Below are 25,202 nucleotides of genomic sequence, written 5' to 3' on the forward strand. Positions count from 1 at the left end.
TTGAATGACTTTGGGGCCTGGTTCGATCAACCGCGAAATCGGAAATTGCACTAAGTCCTTCATATGTGTCTGTTATCGAAAACTTGACGGCAGGTCAGCGAAACCCAGGGACGCGCTACCCCCCCCTCCAGGCGTGGGTCATGCCGGAGAGAGTGGTCTCTATCCGGGCATGGCTTGGTGGGCTCTCCCCTGGGTCTAACCAACGCCCCCGGTGAGCTTATCCATAGCGTTTGCCAGCGGTCGTTCCAAAGACCCCCCCCGCTAGAGACCCACCATCCCCCAAATGAGTGTTAGTTGTTTCAAACAGCAAAAAAATAAAATCAATGCATTTCGTTTTCAAAATGAATTTTTTTTACTTTCTCACAATAGTAACATACCAACAATGCACCTTAACACACCTCTTTTCCAGACCAGAACACCTATGAGTCTACAAATGCAAATGGATTTGCTATTTAAACAACGAGGCGGAAAATGGGAAAATTAGGTTTGCGTTGATCTAAAAAAATAGCAACACCTCTTGGAAACATGTCTTGCGCCTTATTGTGCTGGGTGAATGATAGGACCCATAGTATTTGTTTGTAAGGAACCAAATAATAACTAGATTATTAAAGTTTGTCGAGACAAACTTTAGGCTGGCTTGAGAAAGCTTAGACTGAAAGTTTTAAAACAGTTTTAAGATAAGTAGTTTAAAGTTTTAAAGCAGTTTTAGGTGTAAAATAGCTTAAAGTTTTAAAGCAGTTTCAAGTTTAAAGTAGTTTAAAGTTTTAAAGCAGTTTTAAGTTTAAAGTAGTTTAAAGTTTTAAAACAGTTTTAAGTTGAGTAGCTTAAAGTTTTGAAGCAGTTTTAAGTTTGATGTTGTTAACATGATTCTAGCACAAATTAGCATGTTGTTAGCATGATTCCAGTATGAATTAGCATGTATTTAGCATGATTCCAATATGAATTAGCATGTTGTTAGCATGATTTTAGCATGAATTAGCATGTTATTAGCATTATTCTAGCATGAATTAGCATGTTATTTGGATGATTCTAGCATAAATTAGCATGATTCTAGCATAAATTAACATGTTATTAGCATGATTCTAGCATGAATTAGCATGTTACTAGCATGATTCTAGCATAAATTAGCATGTTACTAGCATGATTCTAGCATGAATTAGCATGATTCTAGCATGAATTAGCATGTTACTAGCACGATTTTAACATGAATTAGCATGTTACTAGCATGATTCTAGCATGAATTAGCATGTTGTTAGCATGATTCTAGTATGGATTAGCATGCTAATAGCAAAATTCTAGCATGAATTAGCATGTTATTAGCATGATAGATAGATAGATAGATAGATAGATAGATAGATAGATAGATAGATAGATAGATAGATAGATAGATAGAATCAGTTTGACTATAGATAGATAGATAGATAGATAGATAGATAGATAGATAGATAGATAGATAGATAGATAGATAGATAGATAGATAGATGGATGGATGGATGGATGGATGGATGGATTAAAACAGTTTGAAAATGGAGATAGATAGATAGATAGATAGATAGATAGATAGATAGATAGATAGATAGATAGATAGATAGATAGATAGATAGATAGATAGATAGATAGATAGATAGATTAAAACAGTTTGAAAATGGAGATAGATAGATAGATAGATAGATAGATAGATAGATAGATAGATAGATAGATAGATAGATAGATAGATAGATAGATAGATAGATAGATAGAGACCATTACTCTGTATGACAGTCCGATGGAAAGCTATGAGGTCACAAAGTTAGATCTAATGTTAAGTCAATGACAGTCTTTTGCAATAGAAGTCCATGGGACAGTTGTTGCTAGGGTGTAGTATCTGGTAGTTAGGGTGTGGCTAGAAACTTAAAAGCTCATCAGTTATTGGCAGTTTGGTAGTCTAAATTAAATGAGCTCAGCCATTAGTCTGTAGGATAGTCTGATGCAGAGTTATGAGCTCACAAAGTTTGATCCCATGTAAAGTCAATGACAGTCTTTTGAATGGAAGTCTATTGGACAGTTTCTAGGGTCCAAAAGTGGTTGCTAGGACGTGGCCAAAAAGTTAAAAGCTCATCAGTTATTGGCAGTTTGATGGTCTGAGTTAAATGAGCCCAGTTAGAAGTCTGTGCGACAGTCTGACACAGAGTTATGAGATCACAAAGTTTTGGTCCAATGTTAAGTCTATGGGATTTTTCCGATGGTCCAGGGACATTTTTCGGAAAACCGAAAGTCAGATCAGTCAGAAAAGATATAGCAATCCGAGTCCGAATAGGTCGGAGGTCTGGTGCGAGTTTGGTGGTCATAGCTCGAAAGCTCTAGGAGAAGATAGTTTAATTTTTAGTCTCAGAAGAAGAATAATATAAAAAAAAAGTTTAAATAGGATTTCAGTAGTCTGGCTTGTTTCTCAAGCCAGCCTAATTATTATTATTCCCATGGGAAAAAAGGCACTTTCTCTCCAGGAGAAAAACGGGGGCTCAGTCCCCCCCAAGCAACAGCAGTTAGTTTGACTTAGGCTGTCAGAGATCATGTTCCCTCTAAGACTTGTAAATTGCATATCTCACTGACTTCTGGATTACACATGCATTGTCTTTCTATTTTTTTTTTTTTTTTTAGATATTTAACTGTTTTTTGTTTTTTTAATGATCCTCGGGGGTCACTTATTACTCAGCACTGAACCTTCGCTATCAAGCTCAGTAGTCACAAAACTTTCAAATGCTGCCAAGACCTTGCATTTGAGAACACACTCTAGAGCAGTGGTTCTCAACTGGTTTGGCCATGGAACCCACATTTTTACAAGGTCATCAAGCCGCAACCCAAAATTTTAGGAACTATAATATAGTTTTAGGAATTATAATTAGTTTGTATTTATTTGTTAACATTCACAAGTACTGACAGGTAAATCATAAGAAAATCACCAAGACTTACCAATAAAAAAATATTTTATTGCTGTCATTTAACAAAATTATAGAAATATTATAAAGTAAAAACGACAAATACTGTAAACAGTGGTTAGGGTAAGAAAAAGTTCAGTTACCATTAAAGGTTCAGGACACCCTGGAGAACTTTTTTTTTTTATTATTAACAGATGTGTGTGTGTTGAGTATCACTTAAGAAAATGTTAGCACCTGTCAGCTTCAATTGTGGGGAAAACTGGATAATTTTGAGCTTTTGTCAGCCTATTTCAGCTTTCAGGTTTAAAATGATTTTTGGGGCGGGATTAAAATCGACGACGTAGCGCAGTACTGCAAGTGCAATGATGATGCATCGGTTTCTCATTATTATTCATAGCAGAGTTTCTTATCCAATGAGAAGAGCCGGCTGCTTAATTATTCATGAAAGCACGTGCTTTCCGAAGGCAAGGCATGCCAGTTTCAAGCAAGCTGAGAGACACGGACCCACGGCACGCTGTAGCCGTTCATAAAGACTCGTATGTGTTTGTTTCCATGACCCACGGGGTTTGTTGCATGTTTTTCCCCGCGATCTTGTCAGGGCCGATCATACGGCAAAGCTGTGTGTGTGCTGCAAGCATTTTTGTCGGTAGAGCAGTACGAGAATTGAAGAATGGCGGACGTTGACTTTTATTAGGAGTTCGTTCACATTCAGACATATCGTCGTGCTGCTGTGTTTGCCTAAATCCTCTATATTACCAGCAGGGCTAATGGTTAAAATAGGCAGGTCAGGAGACCTGCTGCACTGAGTCTACATTCAGATATATAATTTAGACCTGGGGATCGAGGGAGAATCCTCATTTATAGTGTTTACATGAACACACTTATCTTTATAATGATATAAATTGTGGTTATGTGTATATGAAATTACAAATAACAAATGTAGCAGGGCATTAAATTACTGTTTATTTCTTTGCATTTTAACAATGTGATTTATAAACGTCTCCTCGCGGTTTGTGTCTCATTTTGTGAGCTAACTGTCTACCCCTGCTGGCCACGCAAACTCCAGCCTTATGCTCGCGGAGCTCCACGCCCATTAATCATGCATCTTTTGAAAAAACTCTGAAGTAGACTTTAACCGAAAGTGGGGGGTGTCATGGCTCTTTAACTACACTGAACTGTTAATAAAACATTAACACTGATCCTGGTGAACAGAACAAACTAGCAAATTAAAGCTCTTCTGCTATTGTGTGGGCTTTCTTGGTCTTTACTACACGGTGAGCACAGTAAGATGCGCAGAATGCCTCTACTCGTTTTGAACATGAAGATGTTAGGCACTTTTGTGATGCCCTCAGCTATTGGAGTCGTAATTAAAAACATTGCAACTGGGATGTTTGGTTTCTAAATGTTATTTTAATTTAGAAGGTTTCATGCTCTCTTGTGAGAGCACCTCACTACATTTGACACACTGACGTTTTTGTTGTCAATATATTTAAATCCATACTTACCATATTCAGGTTGTACTTGCTCTTCGACGTATTTGTTGCTATAATTAAATAAAAATTTCACATGTCGAACAGTAGGGTTGTCGCACACGCATTTCAAAATAAAAGCCCTTTTTTGTTTTTTTTTTTGTTCTTTTTTTGACCGCACACTCTGTGACCCACTAAAAATGTTCCCGCGACCCACTTTTGGGTCACGTCCCACCAGTTGAGAAACAATTTATTCCCCAATTTTGATCAAGTTGCATCTGTTCTTGAGTCAACATTTTTTTTTTTTGTCAGCTTTTTTTTCTGTCATTTTTCTTTTTTTCCCCTACATATGTCTTAATGCAAATGAACTGAGGTTACTATTCTGACAACAACTTTATGTGTTTCTCAGATGGAGGGAGAGTTAAAGGAGTTCCATAAAACCAACATACAACTGGAGCTGAAGATTGCTGAACTGAACTTAAAATTGAAAACCAAAGACACTGAAGTGCACAAGGAATTAAAGAAGGTTAGTATAAACGACACGCATATGCTGCTATTAATTCATTATACAAATCAGTATATTTAAATAAAATAAAATTTTATGTTTATTTTTCTGTAAATCAGAGATCTTAGATAAAAATATATATGTTTTTAAGTTTCAAATTTTCTGACATGGCGATGCAGTGGCACAGTCAGTAGTGCTGCAATAATAATAATAACAGCAAGTAGGTCGCTGGTTTGAGCCTTGGCTGGGTCAGTTGGAGTTTCTTTGTGGAGTTTGCATGTTCTCCCTGTATTCGCGTGGGTTTCCTCTGGGTGTTCCAGTTTCCTCCACAGTCCAACGACATGCAGCAAATTGGGTAGGCTAAGTTGTCCGTAGTGTATTGGTGTGTGTGGATGTGACCCCAGATTAACAAAGGGACTAAGCTGAAAAAGAATTAATGAATGACTTTCTGACATTCCATGTCCCAAGAGATCCTGTGAGCGACGATCGTGTTGTCTTGGTGCTAACCTTCGACCACTGCCCATTCCACAATGCACTGGCCCCTTACGACTACCCCTGTTGGTGGTGGGCCCGCAGAAGGTCAGAGGTGATTTGTTAAGGGCTGTCTCATCCCTGTAAGAACAGAGTAGGAGTTTGGTTTTGCATTGCCGACAATAGATCAGACTTGTTTTCAGTGCATGTTGGGCTCCAGCAGGGCTGCCCTATGTCACTAATTCTGTTCATAATTTTTATGGCCAAAATTTCAAAGCGTAGCCTTTGGCTGCAGGGGGTCTGGCTCGGAGACCACAGGATTACATCTCTGTTATTAGCAAACAATGTTGTTCTGTTGGTATCTTCAAACTTGGACCTTCAGCATACACTGAGGCGGTTTCCTGCTGAGTGTGATGGGGCTGGGGTGAGAATCAGCACCTCCAAGTCCGAGGCCATAGTGCTCCACCAGAAAAAGGTGTTTTACCATCTCCAGGTTGGAGGAAAGTCCTTACCCCAGGTGGAGGAGTTCATGTAACTTGGAGTTTTGTTCACGTGTGAGGGAAGGATGGAGCGTGAGATTGACAGGTGGAACGGTGCAGCAGTAATGCTGTTGATGTACCGGTCCGGTGAAGAAGGATCTGAGTCGAAAGGCAAAGCTCTCAATTTACCGGTTAATCTACGTTCCCACTATAACCTATGGTCATGAGCCTTGGGTCATGACCGAAAGGACATGATCTCGGATACAAGAGGCTGAAATGAGTTTCCTTCGTAGGGTGGCAGGGTGCATCCTTATAAACAGGGTGAGGAGCTCTGTCACCCGGTAGGAGCTCAGAGTAGAGCCAATGCTCCTCCACATCGAGAGAAGTCTATTTAGGTGGCTTGGGCATCTGTTTTGGATGCCTACAGGACGTCTACCTAGGAAGGTCTTCCAGGCATGTCCCACCGGTAGAAGGCCTCGGGAAGGACCAAGGACACACTGGAGGGACTATGTCTCTTGGCTTGCCTGGGAACGCCTCGGAATTCCTCCTGCTGCCCCCGCGACCCGGCCCTGGATAAGCGGATGAAAATGATGATAGTGATGACTTTTATGACATTATTTTGCAACATTTATTATATTATTATTGGCAGAACAGCAGCTCAGGGGTTATCACTGTCACTTAACAGCAAGATGGTTGCTGGTTTGAGTCCCGACTGGGCCAGTTGGCATTTCAGTGTGAAGTTTGCATGTTTTCCCTATGTTCACGTGGGTTTCCTCCGGGTGGTCCGCATTGTCTAACTGAATTGGGTAAACAAAATTGGCCATAGAGTGAATGAGAGAGTGTATGGGTGTTTCCCAGTACTGGGTTGTGGCTGGAAGGAAAACATATGCTAAAATAGTTGGTGGGAGAAGAGAGAGAGAATTGAATTTAGATTTTTAAAATGCCATTAAATAACTTTTTAGTTTTAAACAGACAAATACAGAAAAAAAACATGATCACATTTCTCCAATATCAACAACTTCACACAAAATGGCTTTTAAGAATTAAAACATCTTCAAAAACACTACAAAGCACATTTTAAACACAACATCTCTGATAAAAAAAAAAAAAATTGATGTTTTATAATAACAAAAATCAACTAGAATTCTTGACCTTATCATATTTGAATAGAGTTATTACATCAATATCAGAGTTCTCAATTTTACGTTTCCTACTAATATAATCTGCCATTTTTGCTTCACCCAATAAAAAACTAAGCTATTGACATTCATATGAATGTTTACAAGAATATTTAAAACCACAAATAAATTTCATTGAACCATTTAAACACCTTTTGTAAAATGTTTTTAAAAAGGCTGTAACCTACTACAATAAATAAGGCATGGAACACTTATCTTTGCAAACAAAAAGGACATTCTTGATTGACTTCTCGATTCATTACTGAAATAAAAGCATTAATAGCTATTATTCTATTGAAAACTCTCCATTGCAAATCTCACGTTTTTTTTTTTTTTTTTTTATTTATTTAAAAGTGACTTATAAAGTGCTCCCCACTCAGATTTTGAATGTTTATTTAAATGTAAGATGTTAAGCCAAGGTGTGTCTATTTTACTATCAAGGCATTTCTTATTAAAAGCTTTGACACAACATTTGTACACTTCTTTGCAAGATACTTGTTATTTTCCTACTGACATTACACTTTTGCACCTTAAAAGAAAACTATCACACAATTATAAATCAGGGGTCAAATAAACATTCTTTCTTGGGCTGAGTCCAACCTTTTGCAAAGTCTTTCAAAATGTCAATTTCTTCTTTGGTAATAGTTTCTTTCCACTTAGTCAGTAAAAAGTTACTATTCTCATTGATTTCATTTTCAATTTCTCTGTCATTGCTTTTGATAGTTAAAAGGTCCTGTTATGTGAATTAGTCCTCCAAGTGTAATGATACGAGAACTGATAAGTAAATTAGTCAACGCAGGAAGAAGTCCTTCTCTCGACATAGATGAGAGCCAAAAATCAGTGGTACAATCAGTCAGTTTTTTTTCACATCTTGATACTTAAAAAAAATACCATACTTTAAATAAAATACAATAAAAAAGATTTAATTTGGTCACAGATAACATTTTGGGGTTCATCCAAAACAATGATTTGTCTAACCCCAAACCCTCAAAGTTCTTTAAAATATTGGACTAAGCTCCAGTTTTTATTTACAGTAGTATTTGAACAAATCTAACCTTAAAAGCAGCTGCTTTACTCTGCACACCAGTTAAACCTTGCCCCCCTTCATCTTTAGATAAAAATAAAAAACTTTGTGGAACCCAATGTAGATTATTCCAAAAGAAATTAACTAGTATAGACAGATTTTTTTTAAATAAAAGTGGTGGGGGATCAATACAAGTTAACCAATGCCACAAGACAGAGGCTGCCAGATTATTAATAATTAAAACTCTTCCTTTATAAGACCTCTTAGAAAATGAAAATTTCCATTTATTCAAGTGATCTACTATTTTTTCCTTTACTCCTTCAAAGATTTCCTTAACAGTTGCATCATCTCCAAGATGTACACCTAAATATTTGAACCCAATTTTGCTCCATTTAAAACCAAGAGCAGGTTGATCATGAGGCCAGTTTCCACAAATGATAGCTTAGCTTTTTTTCCAATTAACTTTGGTGGAAGATACAGCCATAAAATCATTTAAAATGTCTATCATTTAAATTTTTTTTTTTTTTTTTGCTCTTCAATGAGAATAGCAATATCATCATCATAAGTGGATCATTTAAAAAAGGTATCACTTTTATACCCATTAAATGCTCTCTAAGTTTTATTAGAAGGAGTTTAATGCCAAACTGTACAACATGCCTGAGAGCACAACCTCGTCTAATTCCTCTAAGAGCTTTAAAGGGAGCACAAAAGTCACCATTTACCTTCAGTAGACTTTCAACATCACAATACAAAACTCTTAATTTATCAATAAACTCTTTCTTAAATCGAAAAACTTCCAGAGCACTCCATAAATAACAATGCTCTATTCTATCGAATGCTTTTTCTTGGTATATTGATATTAAACCAAAACCAACATCTAAGAGCTTACCAATATCAAGGAAGTCCCTGATAAAAGAAATGTTGTCAAAAATTTGGTACACAATACGTCTAATAAGAATTAATGACTTTAGCCAAAACATTGCTTAACCTATTCACCAAAGCTTTCGAAAGAATCTTCTCTTATATCACTGCATAATAGAGAGACAAGCCTCCAGTTTCCCATATCACTCAGGTCTCCTTTCTTTGGCAATAAAGTCAAAACTGCTCTCTGGCAGCTTAGCCGTAATCTACCACTTTCAAGACTCTCGTTGATCACATCAAGCAGAATCTGCACCAATCTCAGTTCAAAAAGATTTGTGAAAGTCCGTAGATAGGCCATCTATACCTGGTGCTCTGGTACATTGCAAACTTTTAAGAGCTTTCTGTAACTCTTCCAGAGTCAGTGCACCACAGAGTTCAACATTGGTGTCATCTGACACCTGAGGAAGGCCTTCCGTAAGTACACTTTTATGGAAAGGGCCACATGTAATCTCACTACTATATAGCTTGTCATAAAACTCTACAGCTCTTCTACGAATTTCAGCATGATCCAGTAAAAGATCTCCATTTTTAGAGCGTAAGGCATATATACATTTCTTTTGACCATTTTTTTTTCCAGATTAAAGAAAAATTTTGATGATATCCATCCAATCTATATTATAAAACATATCTGATCAGAACTCCTTTTGCTTTCAGATGTAAAAAAATTGTCAATTTTTTATTTCCAAAGTTTCAGTAAGCTCTACATTTTGTTTTAGGTTAATTAGTTCTGGAAGTTTTTTTTTTTTTTTTTTTTTTTAATCATCTTCTAAAATTTCCATAGCGTGATTTAAGTCTTTAGTGATGTTGTAAGCATACTGTTGACTCGGTTGTCTAATCTGTATTTTACCAAAATCCCACCACTGCTGAAACAATTGGAAATCAGATTTCGTGGTTCTAAAATTATTCAAAAAAACTTAAAAATTATCTCTAAATTCTAAATCATTTAATAAATTATTATTAAAATGTCATAGTGCACTCTTAGATTTAATCGATTTCATAAGAAAACAATACTGTACTAGACTATGATCTGAAAAGCCCACTGGGATCTCTACACAATCTCTAAAAATATTTAGTTGATGACTAAAACCATAAAACCTGTCAAATCTTGCTAAAGAAAACATATTATATGAAAGAACCCAAGTATACTGGTTTTGTGTCTTTTGTACATTCGCCCAAACATCATGAACACCTCCAAAGATCATGCCTTTCCATTAATTGAATTAATCTTTTCCGAGACGCTAAATGAGGATCAACATGATTTCTTTCAGTGGGATTTTCAGTACAATTGAAATCACCTCCTAATAAAAACAGATCTTCAGCATTACAATTTCTCTGTGTTTTACATAACATGTTTAAAAAACATTATTTCAGTTGCATTAGTAGTAAAATAAACACAAACTGGTTTTCATATTGAGCTCTTATCTTTAAAAGTCTTCCCTTTACAATCTCATCTACTTCATAAGAGACTGGAATAGAATTCTTAGAGAACAAGATCGCAACACCCCCACTTAGAGATGAGATATAACTGCCAATGGTTAATCCATTAAATTCTTTTGCCCAATCAGCTTTATTCCAAGCATCCCAATGTGTTTCTTGTGCAAACAAAATATCTATTTTTTATTTTTTTATTTTAATCAATTCATATACTTCAAACCTTTTCTTCTCTTCCCGTGCTCCATTCAACTTAAGGGAAGCAATATGAAATTCCCTAATTAAAGAAAAGAAAAGGATGCACCAGAAAATCTAAGAATAACTCATCTTGTAAGTTTTTTTTATTATTATTATTATTATTTTATTTTATTTTTTTAAGTATCACTTTTAGTATTAAAACCCAACTGTAAATTGACTTTAGTGAGAATTTTCTCAACCTATGTACTTCCTGATCAGAAAAAAGGCCTTCACTCAGCGATGCAAACATTCCTTGCATTTTTTATTACTTTCAAGAAGAGTTTAATGTCTTCTACAGGTAGGATTGGTTTGACTGCTCATTTTGAGATTTATCTAAATAAATGCAACAATCTGAACCATCAGTTTTACTCTCTGTATCAGTTTGACTTAAATCCATTCTTTTTGAACAATGACAATATTTCATTCTCCTTTTTTCTGTAGTGTCTTAAAGACACATTCATCATTTTCTCCCAGACAATCATCTACCGGCTCTATGTTTTGATTTTTGTCAGATAATTCCTTCTCACCTGAAACATTAACTAACTGCATTCCCTCCGAAACAGAAAGTTCATCCATAACAACTGCACGTGTTTCTTTTTCTTTTGTTTTTCCCAATGCTGCTGCATCAATTAAATCAATCAGATTTTCATCCATGGGTTCTTGCACACTACTCTCTGCAGTTTTGTTAGTAGTTGTAAGCAGTTCTTTACCAACTATTTGAGCTGGTCTTTCAGTTTTCCCTGTCTTCTCAACTGTGCTAGAAGGATCATTTGGAGGATTTGTTTCTCTTTTAGGACAATTTTTCACCAAATGTCCTGTTTCACCAGAGCTGAGGCCAACTTGTTAGTTTTGGCAAAAAGCACATAATTGAAATCATCATGCTTGAAATTAAACGTTAAGTCCAAGTCCTCTCTGTTGTCTTTTAGTATCATAAACACAAAATGCCTAAATGATACAACATGCTTCAGCGATTATGATTTAAAGCCATTTTGAATCATTTTGATGGGAGAAACCAGCTTACCATAAGGCTCTAACATTTTCTTTAGGGTTTCATTTTTAATGAATGGCGGCACATTAGAAAGGATAATCTTCTTAGACGGAGTAGATAACGGTAACACGGGAACAAACGTGTCATCACTTACAATTCCGCTTTCTACTACAACATTTGCCAACTCAACAGTTTTTAAAAAGACAACAATCGTGTTGTTTATTTAATTTTTTTGTGATTAACATTTTATTGACTTTAGATTAACATAACAAAAAGACATTCAAACTACCAAACAGGGGAGGGGGAACAACAGACGTATCAACAATTTTCAATCTGAAAGATTTACATTTGAGAAGAAGAAAAAAATTAATAAATTTACATCGTCATTCCTTTAGATAGTCCAAAATGCTGGAAGAAAAGCATTGCCATGCATCAATGGTACTAGGTCTAGCTTTATTAATTAGTGGTATTGTAGCTTCATAAGTCGCTATTTTAAGGAGGCTATGAATCCAAACATTTTTTGCACACGTGTAGAGTAAACCAATTTTGTATGATTGTCTTATTTGCAGCTGTAAAACCAGCAAACAACATTCTCTTTTTTTTAGTGTACTTGTACAGAAATTTGTATCATCATTGAGAAGACCTAAACCAGGATTAGACACATATTCAACTTGTAGTAAAAAGGACAAAACAGAATTTACATGAGACCACAGGTCGGCAACAATTGGACATTCCCAAAACATATGGAGAAAATTACCAGAGGATACAGTGTTACAGATATGACAGTTGTAGTTAGACTGCAGTTTCATTTTAAATCTCTTATAAGGAGTTATGTATGCTCTATGTATAACTTTGAAATGAATAAGATGATGAGCTAAGTTTTTAGAGGTTAAGATTAGGTTAGACCACACCCTGTCCCAGTCAATCGAAAAGTTCAAATCTGATAGAAAGAGGCTTTACAGTGTGATCATTAAGTTTGCTATATATTACCGAAACAGATGGTCGACCCGAGGGTGGTGCGATCCAATCCCACATAGGATGTGAGGAAATAGGAGATGCCCGGGGAACACCATAGTCTTTAAGAGCAGAACGTAATTGAAAGAAAATAAAGTATGATGATGCTGGTAAACAAAACTTAGTCCTTAATTCTTGAAATGAGCAGAGAGCCTGGTTATTATACAAATCACCGCATGTGTTTATGCCCCGTGTACACCAAGGAGGCTGGATGAATGGCTGATTTCCACATAAGAATTTAAAGTTGTGCCATAAGAGGGTATTGTTACAAAATTTAAAAGGTTCTCCCATTAGACGCTCCAATCTTTTCCAGATCCTAATTGAATTGGCTACAATCGAGCCAAATTTGTATTTATCATTTTTATTTCCTATGCCAGCAAATAAGATACCTTGGAGCCTATTTAGTTTAATCTTGTCAGCTTCTATTACTCTCCACGAAACTTTAGATTGAGGATCAACCCAGATATGAAGAAATTTAAGTCGGAACGACAAGTAATAAAATTAAAAATTTGGTACAGCCAATCCTCCTGAATGTATAGAACGCTGCAATGTGGCTAGTTTTGTTCTGCAACATTTACCATTCCAGAAAGTAACCTGGAGGGGGAGAAAGAGGTAGCATAGAGAAAAAAAAAAGTTCAGCCTAGGTTATAAATTCATTTTGACTGTGGAGATTTTGCCTTGAAGAGAGACTTTAAGATTATTCTACCTTTTGAGTATCACTTTTAATCTTAAATAAAATGTTATTAAAATTATGTCTGGCAATTTTATAAATGTCTTTACATATAGCTACACCCAAATATATGAAAGAATAATATTACCAGTAAAAACTGATGCTTCAGGTGAATGATACAGTGTCTTAATCATGGAAATGTAATGTTCACCGAAACCAAAACACTGCAGAACTGTCCACATATAGTTCCACTCCAGCCTATCAAAGGCTTTTTCTGCATCTAATGAAAAAAACGCACACGGGCTTGGAAGAGAATCTGCAAAATCAAGTACATAAAATAGTCTCCGCATATTATCAGCCGCATGACGTCCCTTAATAAAACCAGTTTGGTCCTCCTTGATTAAGCTGTGAATTACCTTCTCTATGCGATAGGCAAGAGTTTTAGCATAAACTTTTAGATCACATGGGATAAGTGATACTGGTCTATAACTGGAACAATCTAATGAATCTTTACCCTTTTTAAGAAGCAATGAGATCAATGATGTTTTTTTGGTCTCTATGAAATGTACCATAGTTAATTGCAAAATTAAATGAATCAAACATGAGAGTCCCTACCATATCCCATATTTCTAAATATAATTCAGGAGGGAGGCCGTCTAGGCCCGGTGACTTGCCTTTCTGAAGGCTTTTTAGTGCTTCATGAAGCTCCTCCAGGCTTAACGGGGCCTCCAGAGAGTCTTTATCTATCTGTGTGATGCAGGGCATTTCTAATTTATTTAAGTACTCTTTACAAGCTAACTCATCAAAATTGGTTTCTGTTTTGTATAGATTTGTGTAATATTCTTTAAATATGTTGTTAATTGTTACAGGATTTGTGGTTATCTGGTCATCTGGAGATTTTATTGCACTAATGTATGCTTTAGATTCACATTCTTTCAACCTGATGGCTAGTAAGTGGTTAGGTCTCTCTGATTCATAATAGTATTTTTGCCTCATCCTATGTAATATAAACTCTGCCTTTGATTGTGAAAGTAAGTCATATTCCTCTTTCAAGGAGGACAGTTGTGTTGCTTGTTGATCAGAAAAATGTTGTTTTTGTAAATTTTGTAAATATTTAATTTTATTTTCTATTTGTGTAAATCGGCGGGTTCTTGCTTTGCCTAGGGCAGACAAATAAGATATACAGAATCCTCGTATTATACACTTTGTCGTTTCCCACAGTATTTGAGGGTCTATCTTACCAGGTATATTCCTTTCTAGAAATCCCTTTATATGATCCTTTTTCGAAATAATGAATGACTGATTATTTAGCAACAACGTATTAAAACGGCATCTAGGGGCCTTGGTCCTAATGTTGGAAAAGTGAACCTTACATAATACTGCAGAATAAAATTATTAAAATATATTATATATTATAATAAAATTGGTAATATAGAGATGGAAGAATTAAGAGAAATTAGAGATGGGCTGAGAAATATGTAATCTATCCTAGAGAAAGTTTTATGTCTATTTGAAAAAAAAAAAAAGTGAAGTCCTTAGATGTAGCATTTTGGATTCTCCAAAGATCAATCCCAATAAGTTTAGTAATATATTTGTTCAAAAACTTAGAGGATGTATTAGCTGCAGTATCAGGGTGAGATTTATCCAGTGCCGGATTTAAAACAGCATTAAAATCACCGCCCATCACTAAAGGACAATCAATCTGCTCAAGTAATATATTGGAAATATTTATGAAAAATTTACTGTCTGCTTCATTCAGACCAAAGATGGAGACCAGTGCTAATCTGCCATTTTGTATTTTGCAGCGTATAAAGACAAATCTACCTTCCTCATCATTCCCAGTATGTTCAATAGTTAACTGTAATTTCCTATGAACTAAGATGAGCACCCCCTTAGTTTTATTATGTGCACAAGAGTAGGCTGCCAGTTTGTAAAACTTATTTTGAAAATGTGCCACATCACATTGTTTTAAATGAGACTCCTCTATCAGAGCACAAGAGATGGATTTACGGTGCAAATATTCTAATATACGGGTACGCTTAACAGGAATATTTAGGCCATTCACATTTAGTGATAGAATATTCAGAGCATGCATTGTGAGCTTGTAATACCATGAGTCTGCCTAACTAAAGGAAAACAAACATACTGACTTATTTCTAGTGACTTGTAAACATTAGTATGTACCCTAGATACCAACCCCTCTAATTGCATAATTCTTTTAAAATAAAAGCTAGACAAATAAAAGAATTGACGTCTGTTGCAGGACATAGAAAAAAAGGAGAGAAAGGAACTACAAACAACTGTGAACAACCAAAACAGACCGCACATTAGAGTGTAGGTCTGCGTAAACAACAAAAACACCTGTTAATGCGTGACCAGTCTAGCAAAACATGTCCCCAAAAGGCCCACCAAGCCAGAAACATAATGGTTGACCCTGCTCTTCATTAGCCCGAAAATAAAAATATGAATTACTAAAATATGAAATAAAAAACATTACTATTTACCAGTCCGCGGACGAGGGTGCTGGCTAACAGGTTAAGGAATCTTTGAATTTCTTCTTTATTGGCGATTGTTCACTCTCTTTTCTGGCTGTCTGTGACCGCTGTCGTACTCATAGTGGGCTAATAAAGAGTGGTTAAAAATTTACTGACAGGATATATACAATTTCTAGCAAAATAAGCTGAGCTAGAGACTATGCGTGCATTGCCGCTGAAGGGTCACGTCATCTCCGCGTTGTTTATTTTAGAAGCTAAAAGAACATTTTCATATCCCACTATTTCACCCACTGCCAAACTACAGTCCTCTACACTGGCTTTTGAGACTGTATTTAGGGCATGACGCCGTGTAAGAAATTCTAAATTCCTTCCTGAAGCCATACTGCCAGCAAAAGAGAAAGCTGGCAGTTAGACAACATCCACGATCTCTGCACACACACACACAAAAAAACGAAACCTTCTTCACTAGCTGTCTAGGAAAGAAAGAAGGAAGTTAGAAAAAAGATATAAAGTTTTAAATGGCACAGCGGCCACAAACAATCTCCGTACCAACCTCCATTTACCTACTCTCACACACACTCACACACTCGCCACATGCACGTACACAGAGAGAGAGAGAGATTTTTAACAAACTTTATTTTGCCCTTTTAAAAGGGAATCGAAATACAAACAGTATAAGATCATTAAAAAATTACATTTACACATTTTTTTCCTTTTAAAACAATTCAGAAAAAGATAAGTTTTCTCCTAGAGTAGACATCTTTCCATCTGAATCTCAGATATATTTAAAACCTTCAATATTGTCCATCAATCTATAATTAAATTATAAATGTTTTTAGCCCTTATTATACATTTAAAAACAATAGAACATCTAAATCAACACTGTTCTATTTTTCTTTCTTGTTATGTAAATTGATATTTTCACTTGTTCTACCAAATAATTTAACATTTTACAATAATTCTTCTTTTTTTCCCAACTTTCACTCCAAAAATGAAATAAACATCAGAGAAAATTTCTCCAAACAATACAAACAATTCCTTTAAAAATCAAATAATGAAAACAATTATTCACATTTAAGAAAACATTGAAAATTTGTCTCTGTACATAACAAAAAGGACATGAATCTGTAACATCAGAGTTTAAAAAAGACACAAAAGCATTTACAGGAGCAATACCATGGAGTATTCTCCATTGAATATCTCCAACCCATTTTGTCAATGGTGGCTTATGAATTGCTTCCCATACTGGCATTATTTCATCTTTAATTTTCAAAATCTTTTTCCAGTGTGTGTCAATCTTATTCTTTAGCTTTTCTTTGTTTAACACTTTAACACAGAAAGAATAAATACATTTTCCACCAACAGAATTAAAAACAGTGAAGCGAACATCCCTTTTAAAAATCCAGTATAAAAGTTGAAAGTCTTCTTCATCCACTTTTGGTCTTACGCATATGTTTGGAAAAAAGTCAGTGCATTTAGGCACTTTGCTTCCTTTCATGCAGTTTTTGAGTTTTAACTTCTCTTCTTCTGATAAAGAGTCCCGAAAAACTGTTGGAATTTGTCCAACTTTCCTTGAAGAATGAATACCAAGTCTTTGTGCCACTGTTTTCACATTATTTAGATTTGGACCTGCTGGCATTGCCAAATCCTTCACTTTTAAAACTCCAGTTTTGATGAAGATATCATTTAGTCCTACAAAATCATCTTTTTAAAAAAAACAATTAGTGGTCCATGCACAATTGGTTCTTCTAATAACCAGAACAATGAGGAGTTTTTTGTATTTTTTTTTCTACAAGACCCTTAAGCTTTGAAACGCTGCAATAAAAAAAGGTTAAAAAAAAACTCTCACATTTAAAACATTGGTGTCCAAAAGGAAAATAGTTTGTTTTAATGACAAATTTCCAAACTTTTTAAAGATATGTTAAGTTAACACCCGCTATGGAACTTCCAATTTTCCATATAAAAACTTTTGCACAAATTGTATCCTAAAAGCAACTTTTCTGCTTGCCAAGTGAACCAAACCTTGATCTCCTAATTCTTTTGATAAATATGAAATATTCTGTGGTATCCAATGCAATTGATTCCAAAAGAAATCAACAAGCTTTCTCTGAAATTTTATTAATAAAAACTGCTAATTCATGCCACAATATAGAGGCTACAAAATTATTAATAATCAAAACTCTACCTCTATATGATAGACATGAGTGAAGCCATTTCCTTTATATATATATATATATATATATATATATATATATATATATATATATATATATATATATATATATATATATTTTTTTTTTTTTTTTTTTTTTTTTTTCCAATCAACCATCTCTTCAATCCCATTCCATTTTTTTTTACCTCTATAGAATCATTCCCTAAAAAACCACCCAGATATTTAAACTCTTCACTAACCCAGTTCAGACCACCTGGTAACATAGGCTTCTCATCTCTCCAATCTCCTACTATTAGACTCTACTCAGAACTCTTTTTCCAATTAACCTTGGCAGATGAAATTTTACCTAATTCATTTACTATTAATTTTGTCTTCTCAACATCATTTGGACTTTTAATTAGAACAAAGACACCATCTGCATAAGCAGAAGTACACACAGGTTTAAAATTATCATTAATGTTCAACCCCATAAATTTATTACATAATCTATTCAATAAAGGCTGAATGGCTAAAGTATATAGCTTTCCTGATAAGGAGCAACCTTGTATTATTCCCCTATTTACATTAAACGATGGACTTAAGCCACCATTGACCTTCAACATACTCTGAATACCTCCATAAATAACTTTAATCTTATTTTAAAAACAGAAGAAAAAATAAAAGCCTCTATTGTTCTCAAAAAAATATTCGTGTACAACTCGATCAAAAGCCTTCTCTTGATCCATTGAAAAAAGGCCAAAATTGAAAACATAGTTTAGAAGTAAATTTCTTATAAAGTGTATGCAATCAAAAACTGACCTCCCTGGAACACAACAGGACTGATCACTGTGTATTATATAATTAATTGCATTCTTTAACCTATTTGCTAAGGTTTTAGACAGAGCCTTATAGTCAGCGCAAAACAAAGCAACAGGTCTCCAATTTGCAATATCTCTCAAATCCCCTTTTTTTGTAGCAATGTTAACACTGCTCTTCAGCAGCTTAAAGGGAGTTGCTCTTTAGCAAAACTCTCATTAAAACTGCCAGCAGACCGGAACCTGTAATACTGAATGTATGAATGTAGTTCAGATAAGTTCAATGGTTGCTCAAGTGCAGCATTTATTTCTGCTGGTACTTCTGGAAGACCTTCAAAAAACTTGTGTGTACTATTTGGATTTTCTTGATACTCAGAAACATATAAACCTGTATAAAAATCAATCACTCTCTTCCGTATGTCAGCAGGCTCTGTCAAAACCTTTCCATTATTATCCCACAATGAATAGATTATTCTATTTTGTCCATTTTTTTTTTCAAGACTGAAGACAAAACTGGTTGATGTGTTCATCTCACAAAAATTCTGAAAACGTGACCTTATAAGTGATCCTTGTCATTTAATTCCAAGAAGTTTTCCTAAAAAATTTTTGTAAAAGATTTTGATCTTGAGTTAAATTACTTAACACTTGAATTTTTATTATATCAGATTCAACTTCTATTAATTTAGCAATATTTCTGGAAATATGTTGTTTACAAAATTGTTGAATATTAATTTTCCACACATCCCACCTTTGCTGAATTGACTTAAAATTCTTTATATTAATTTTCCAATTATTCCAAAAATGCCTACAACTTTTTTTTAATTATCATTTAAAAAGGAAACATTTAAATGCCAGTATGCACGTTTTATTTCATTTGAATTTATAAAAACCACCCCACATACTAATCCATGATCTGAAAAACTTACTGGAGAGATAGCACGTGATTTAAAAATCTGTAAATGATGTTTATAACTGTACATTTTAGCAATCCTAGCCATCGAGATATAATTTTCTCTGTGATGGGTCCAAGAATATTGTCTAAAGTCTCTGTTTCTCACACCATACATCTTCTAAATCAAAAGCTTCAACAATACTTATTAACTTGTTTCTTGAAGCCATATGTGGTTTAACGTGATTTTGGTTTAAATTATTTGTTGTGCAATTAAAATCTCCAGCTAAAAAAAGAAAATCTTCAGATTTACATCCTTGTAAAGTATTAATTAGCTTTTCTAAAAAAAAAATAATAATAATAAAAATGTCTTTCTCTTGCAATAACGGGATCATATACATTTATACAGATCTTTTTTTCCCTTCATATCTTGCAGTAAGTTTAATTAATTTACCAACCATAATTTCCTCCACTTCATAAGACAAGGGTGAAAATGATCTTGAAAAAAGAATGGTCATGCCAGCACTAATAGAGCTTTATGACTCATTATAATAGTGCCATCCCATTCTTTTTGCCAATCAACCTCATTATTAATACATGAATGAGTTTCTTGTACAAATGAAATGTCAATATTTTTTTTATTTAATTAGTTTAAAAAAGCTCTCTTTTTAACATCCCGTGCTCCATTTAAATTTAGTGAGAAAATCTTAAATTCAGCCATAATCAAGAGAAAAAATGGCTATTAAGATAAAACTCACTACATAGCTTTGCTTATTATGTGATCCTTCCAAATCATATTTTTTCATTTGTGCTTTCATCTTTTGAACTAATTACCTGAGACGATATATTTCAGTCTCAACAATTCCATCTCCACCCACAATTTTCATCACGTCTCTTGCAGATTCGATAAAATTAGCTAGATTTGGAAATAAATCTTCTACTACCACATTTCTTTTCTCCCTTTGTTACTTGTAGAAACCTACAAAATTTGGCCAATTCATACTTCTCCTCTATTAAATTTAACATTGCTTGTGTAGAGATTCATTAGATTCCGATAAATATTCCATCTAACTGCAAACACGTGTCTTAGTCATATCTTTGATTTCCATTTTTTTCTTGATGTGACTTTGCTTTTTATTATTATGTGCACTTTTTAGTGCTTTTCGCCTAGCATTTAGCAATTCAAGATTGGGTTCAGTAATTTCCATAAATTCTTGTTTCAGAACAACATCTTCAGCCTCTTTTACGCCTACTGTTTTTTTTTTTTTTTTACCCTAATGTCATTGTTCTTCTTTGTTGCATTGGGTTGTGCACCATTTATCTCTACTTCACTTTCATCTTGTTCGTTTTCATTTAAACCGATTTCTGCAACCGAAGCATTGTTGTTTTGAGTCTCGATTATATCTGCCTTTTTTTCTTTTACTTTCTCTACACACAATCTAAACAAATGCGCTTCGCTATTGCAGTTGAAACACTTCATTGTTTCAGTTGTGACGAAGATTACATAAGCGAACCCATCGATCGTAAATTTAAATGAAATATTAAGCTCTTCGTGTCCTTGTTTTAACACCATGAACACCTGTCGTTTAAACGACACAACGAGTTTCAACTTTGGTGATTTACATCCTACCGGGATCTTTTAATTGCTGAGACAATTTTCCATATCGCAACAATTCTCATTCTAAAACATTGTCTCTTGGTATAAATGCCTAGGGAATCTGAGAGGTTGCTAGGTGGTTAGCTAAGGCATTGCTAGGGTGTCCTGAGTGCTTACTAAGGTATTGCTAGGCAGTTGTTAGGGTATTGTAGGTGGTTGCTGAAGTGTTGCTAGGCGGTTGCTAACATAAATTAGCATGAGTCTAGTTTTAATTGGCATGGTTCTTGTATGTATTAGCATGTTGCTAGCTTGTTTCTAGCATAAATCAGCATGTTAGCATGAATGTAGTGTAAATGATTATGTTTCTAGTATAAACTAGCATGTTGTTAGCATGAAATTAGTATAAATTAGCATGTTACTGGTATGATTTGTATGTTTGTTAGTATGGATTGGTATATTGTTAGTATGTATTTGGTATATTATTAGTATGTTTCTAGTATAATTAATATGTTAGTATGTTTGTTAATATGTTTCTAGTCTGGATTGGTATGTCAGTATGTTTCTAGTATGATTAGTTTGTTTCTAGTATGGATTGGGATGTTGTTTGTATGTTTCTAGTATGGATTAGTATGTTTCTGTTATGGATTGGTATGTTGTTAGTATGTTTCTATTCTTTTACATAAACTGTTGATTGGACTTTAAAATAACTATATTCTCACTTGAAAAACTCTTAAAACTTGATTTTGTGGCATAATTGATGAGTATTTTCCTAATTGATTCCCATCCACCATTAACAGTCCTCATCAGTTTCCTGTGCAGCACATGCTGGTTGCTATGGTAATTGTAAAACATTTGAGAAACGTGCATTTATTTCAAATTGTGATCAAAACCAACTGGAACTATCTGTGCGTTTCATTGAAAATAATGCACACCCTCCAGCCAATCAGAATCAAGAATTTTAACAGACCATGAAATATAAATATATAACCCCTGGCCTTCTTCTTCACTCAGCGGAGACTGACAGACGCATGATTTTTTCTTGGTACACTTTTGTAGTGTTTTTTATACATTTTTTTTGGTGAAGTTGAAGGCTACATCTTTATAGTTTGTCGGCATGACACAGACCAACATTACTCGCATTACTGAACAAACTCGGAGCACTTCTTATCTACTTTAGCTCTCTTTGCCACTGGTCCTTTACCACTGTTGTTTTGACATGTGGTTACATATGAACAGCTTGCTTACTGAGAGGCGGGATCACGTTAGCTGTAATGAGGCGATATACTGTAGGAGAATCTGTAACAGTCTTTACTTTTATATGGATTACATAAAAAGAGATTTTTTTGTTTTCAACTTGAATTGGTTAATGCAAAAGTAGACATATCAAGCTTTATATAGATGTCATAAATCATCATCTTTGTTGAATATTTGCTGAGTTTGCTTTCATTTTAGTGACATTTTTCTGACCACAGTCTGCAAGCGTCCTCAGATGCTTGTAATAATGCCTCGTAGACGCAGTCACATTAAAACTAATGAGATCAGAATGAAAACTAGACATAGGGTTACCTTACATTAAAAAAAAGTGGATTATGGCTTTAGTTGGTCCAAAGAATGTAACTATGTTTAAATTAAACAATTCACTTATGTTTGTCTATTAAAACCAAAAGAGTTGTCTTGGAAAAAATAGAAAAAGTATGTTTTCAAATTTAAACAGCTCACTTAATTAAGATGAATGTAAGGGAGTTGTGTTGCTTCTGCTGTACCACATTTTGGTTAATAGGTTAGTTGTTGTTTCAAAACAAAAGAGGAAGGAAGATTCAAACCACAACAATCGCTCTCATTATATGGGAATCAAAAAAGGAAGATTACAGTAAAAACTTTGAAAAATACGGTGCACTATGTTTAATGCACTGAACAAATATTTGTGATTTTAACAGTAAAAGTCAGTACAGTCCACAGTGAAAATCTGTTCAATAATTAGCAGCTCATTTCTGTACAAAGTACGGAAAATAACTGTAACAGATCTAACCTTTGCTTTCCAGAATGTAATCAGAGTGTCTGAAATCTCACTATACACCCTCATTCACTAGTCCCTAAATTAGTCGATTAGTTTAGTCCACTAGACAGAGTGAATGACCACAATGAGTGAATTCAGACAGTGATGAACAGCTGCTGTAGACAAGCTCAATTACTGAAGGAAAGAACAAGACATAAACACATACAGACACCGCCTCACACCAAACCAACTGAATTATTAACAGCATTAGCAGCTTGACTGATTACAGTTTGAACACATTTCTGTCATATATGCAGGAATATTTGATAATTAACAGAGGTTTATATATATTTTTGAACATTTTCTCATTTGACCTCACCATCATGGAGATCAGAGGCTGCTTTAGTTGGGCTCTAGATCCTTTACTCTTCCATCTTATTGTTTTTCTAGCTGTTAAAACTGTGTCTGAAACTCATCAGTTATAGCAAGAAAGGAAATTAGAAAATAGACCGTGCTTAACTATTACAGATATAATTTCTGGTACTTTGTAAGTTTAAATAAATAAGATGTTAAAAAGAATTGCAAAGTTATATCAATGCTGTTTGGGACAATACGCTTGTTAAGTGGTGACATGTTTGTGATGTATGTAATACTGTTTCCGGGTCCAAGCTGCCATTTGTTTGAGTGGAAAAATCATTCGTTTATGATCACGTTTTATTCCTATCACACATTAAAGTTAATTTTATATAAAATCATAGTGTACACAACAATCTCTGGGCTTGCTGCATAGCAAATACCAAAAATTTAACTATTTAAAAAAAAAAATTACTTTCTGGCCATCGGATAATAGGCATGGACAAATATACTGTGATCGTGATTTTCGAAAGCCTTAAATCGCTTTGTAAACGTTTATTATTACCACTTCATGAGTCTCCCCATTCAGTTGAATAGATCGCTTGGACCCGGAAGCCGCTTCGCGTGACGTCACACTTAACAAGCGGATACTGCAGCTTTTCATTGAGGGTTAACAAAAAGAAGAAGAAGAAAAAAAGGAAATAATTATTTAAAATAATAATTAGAGTATAATGCCAAAACCTTGAGAGCTCCAGTAACATCAAGAATCAGTATATAAACTTAAACCATGGTGGTTAAAAAAAAGCTGCATAATTCATTCACGCTGGAAGCCAGCATAGTACAAAACTCCCAGCATGCATTGCAGTCTGAATAAATTATGCAGCTTAAAGTTCTTACAATCTCTTTCTCTTCCTTTAGTTTATATTGTTTTTGGGAGGTAATATTTCAGTAGAGTGTTTTGTATAGTTCTGGGTTATTTTTTATTAGATTTTTATTTTTTGTTTGTCACCATTGTTGAGATTCAAAGACTAATTGTTGATATCTTTGTGTTCTTGAGGTTTGCCATAGATTAAACATTCTCATTGTGACTGCTGTATTTAGGGTTTAAGTTCCAGTGGTCTCATTTGCAAATATTGTTCACTACTTACACAGAGTTTCCTATATACCTGTTTTTGGTTTTTCATGCTATACAGACAGTGTGATGAACACAATTAATAAAAACTAGTGTTGAATTAAGCAGCTGAAGATCCCAACTAAAGCAGACGCTGACCTCCATCATGGTGACTTAAAATGAACAACAAACGTCATGAAGAGCTTTTGTCCACATGAGAGAAATAAAGTCAGAGCTCAGTAATGGTTGAAGCTCCTGATGTTAGCGGAATTGTTTAATGATCTTTGCTGAGATCTTCAGAAAGAACATTTTCATTGTGTAATTATTTTGATTATTATCATTTATTTAGAGTTTTATTTTTAGTTGATTTCATCTTTGCTTTTGGCTGTAGTTTGTGCTTTTCTTTCCTTCAGTGATTCTGCTTGTTAACAGTTGTTCATCAATTCATCCTTTAATTAGACACTTAATTATCTGATTAACTTCACTGCCAG

General features: G+C 34.6%; 1 protein-coding gene across 5 annotated transcripts in view; it reads left to right on the top strand.

Moving 5' to 3' along the window:
- Positions 1-25,202, top strand: part of cfap57 (cilia and flagella associated protein 57) — a 328,197-nt gene that overhangs the window by 250,392 nt on the left and 52,603 nt on the right. For all 5 annotated transcript variants that reach the window (XM_073923815.1, XM_073923822.1, XM_073923828.1 and 2 more), the window contains exon 18: positions 4,794-4,910. In XM_073923815.1, coding sequence (XP_073779916.1) covers positions 4,794-4,910 — 117 coding nt within the window. The remainder of the gene's footprint in view (positions 1-4,793; positions 4,911-25,202) is intronic.

The sequence above is a fragment of the Danio rerio genome, chromosome 2, assembly GCF_049306965.1.
Source record: "Danio rerio strain Tuebingen ecotype United States chromosome 2, GRCz12tu, whole genome shotgun sequence".
Classification (NCBI taxonomy): Eukaryota; Metazoa; Chordata; class Actinopteri; order Cypriniformes; family Danionidae; genus Danio; species Danio rerio.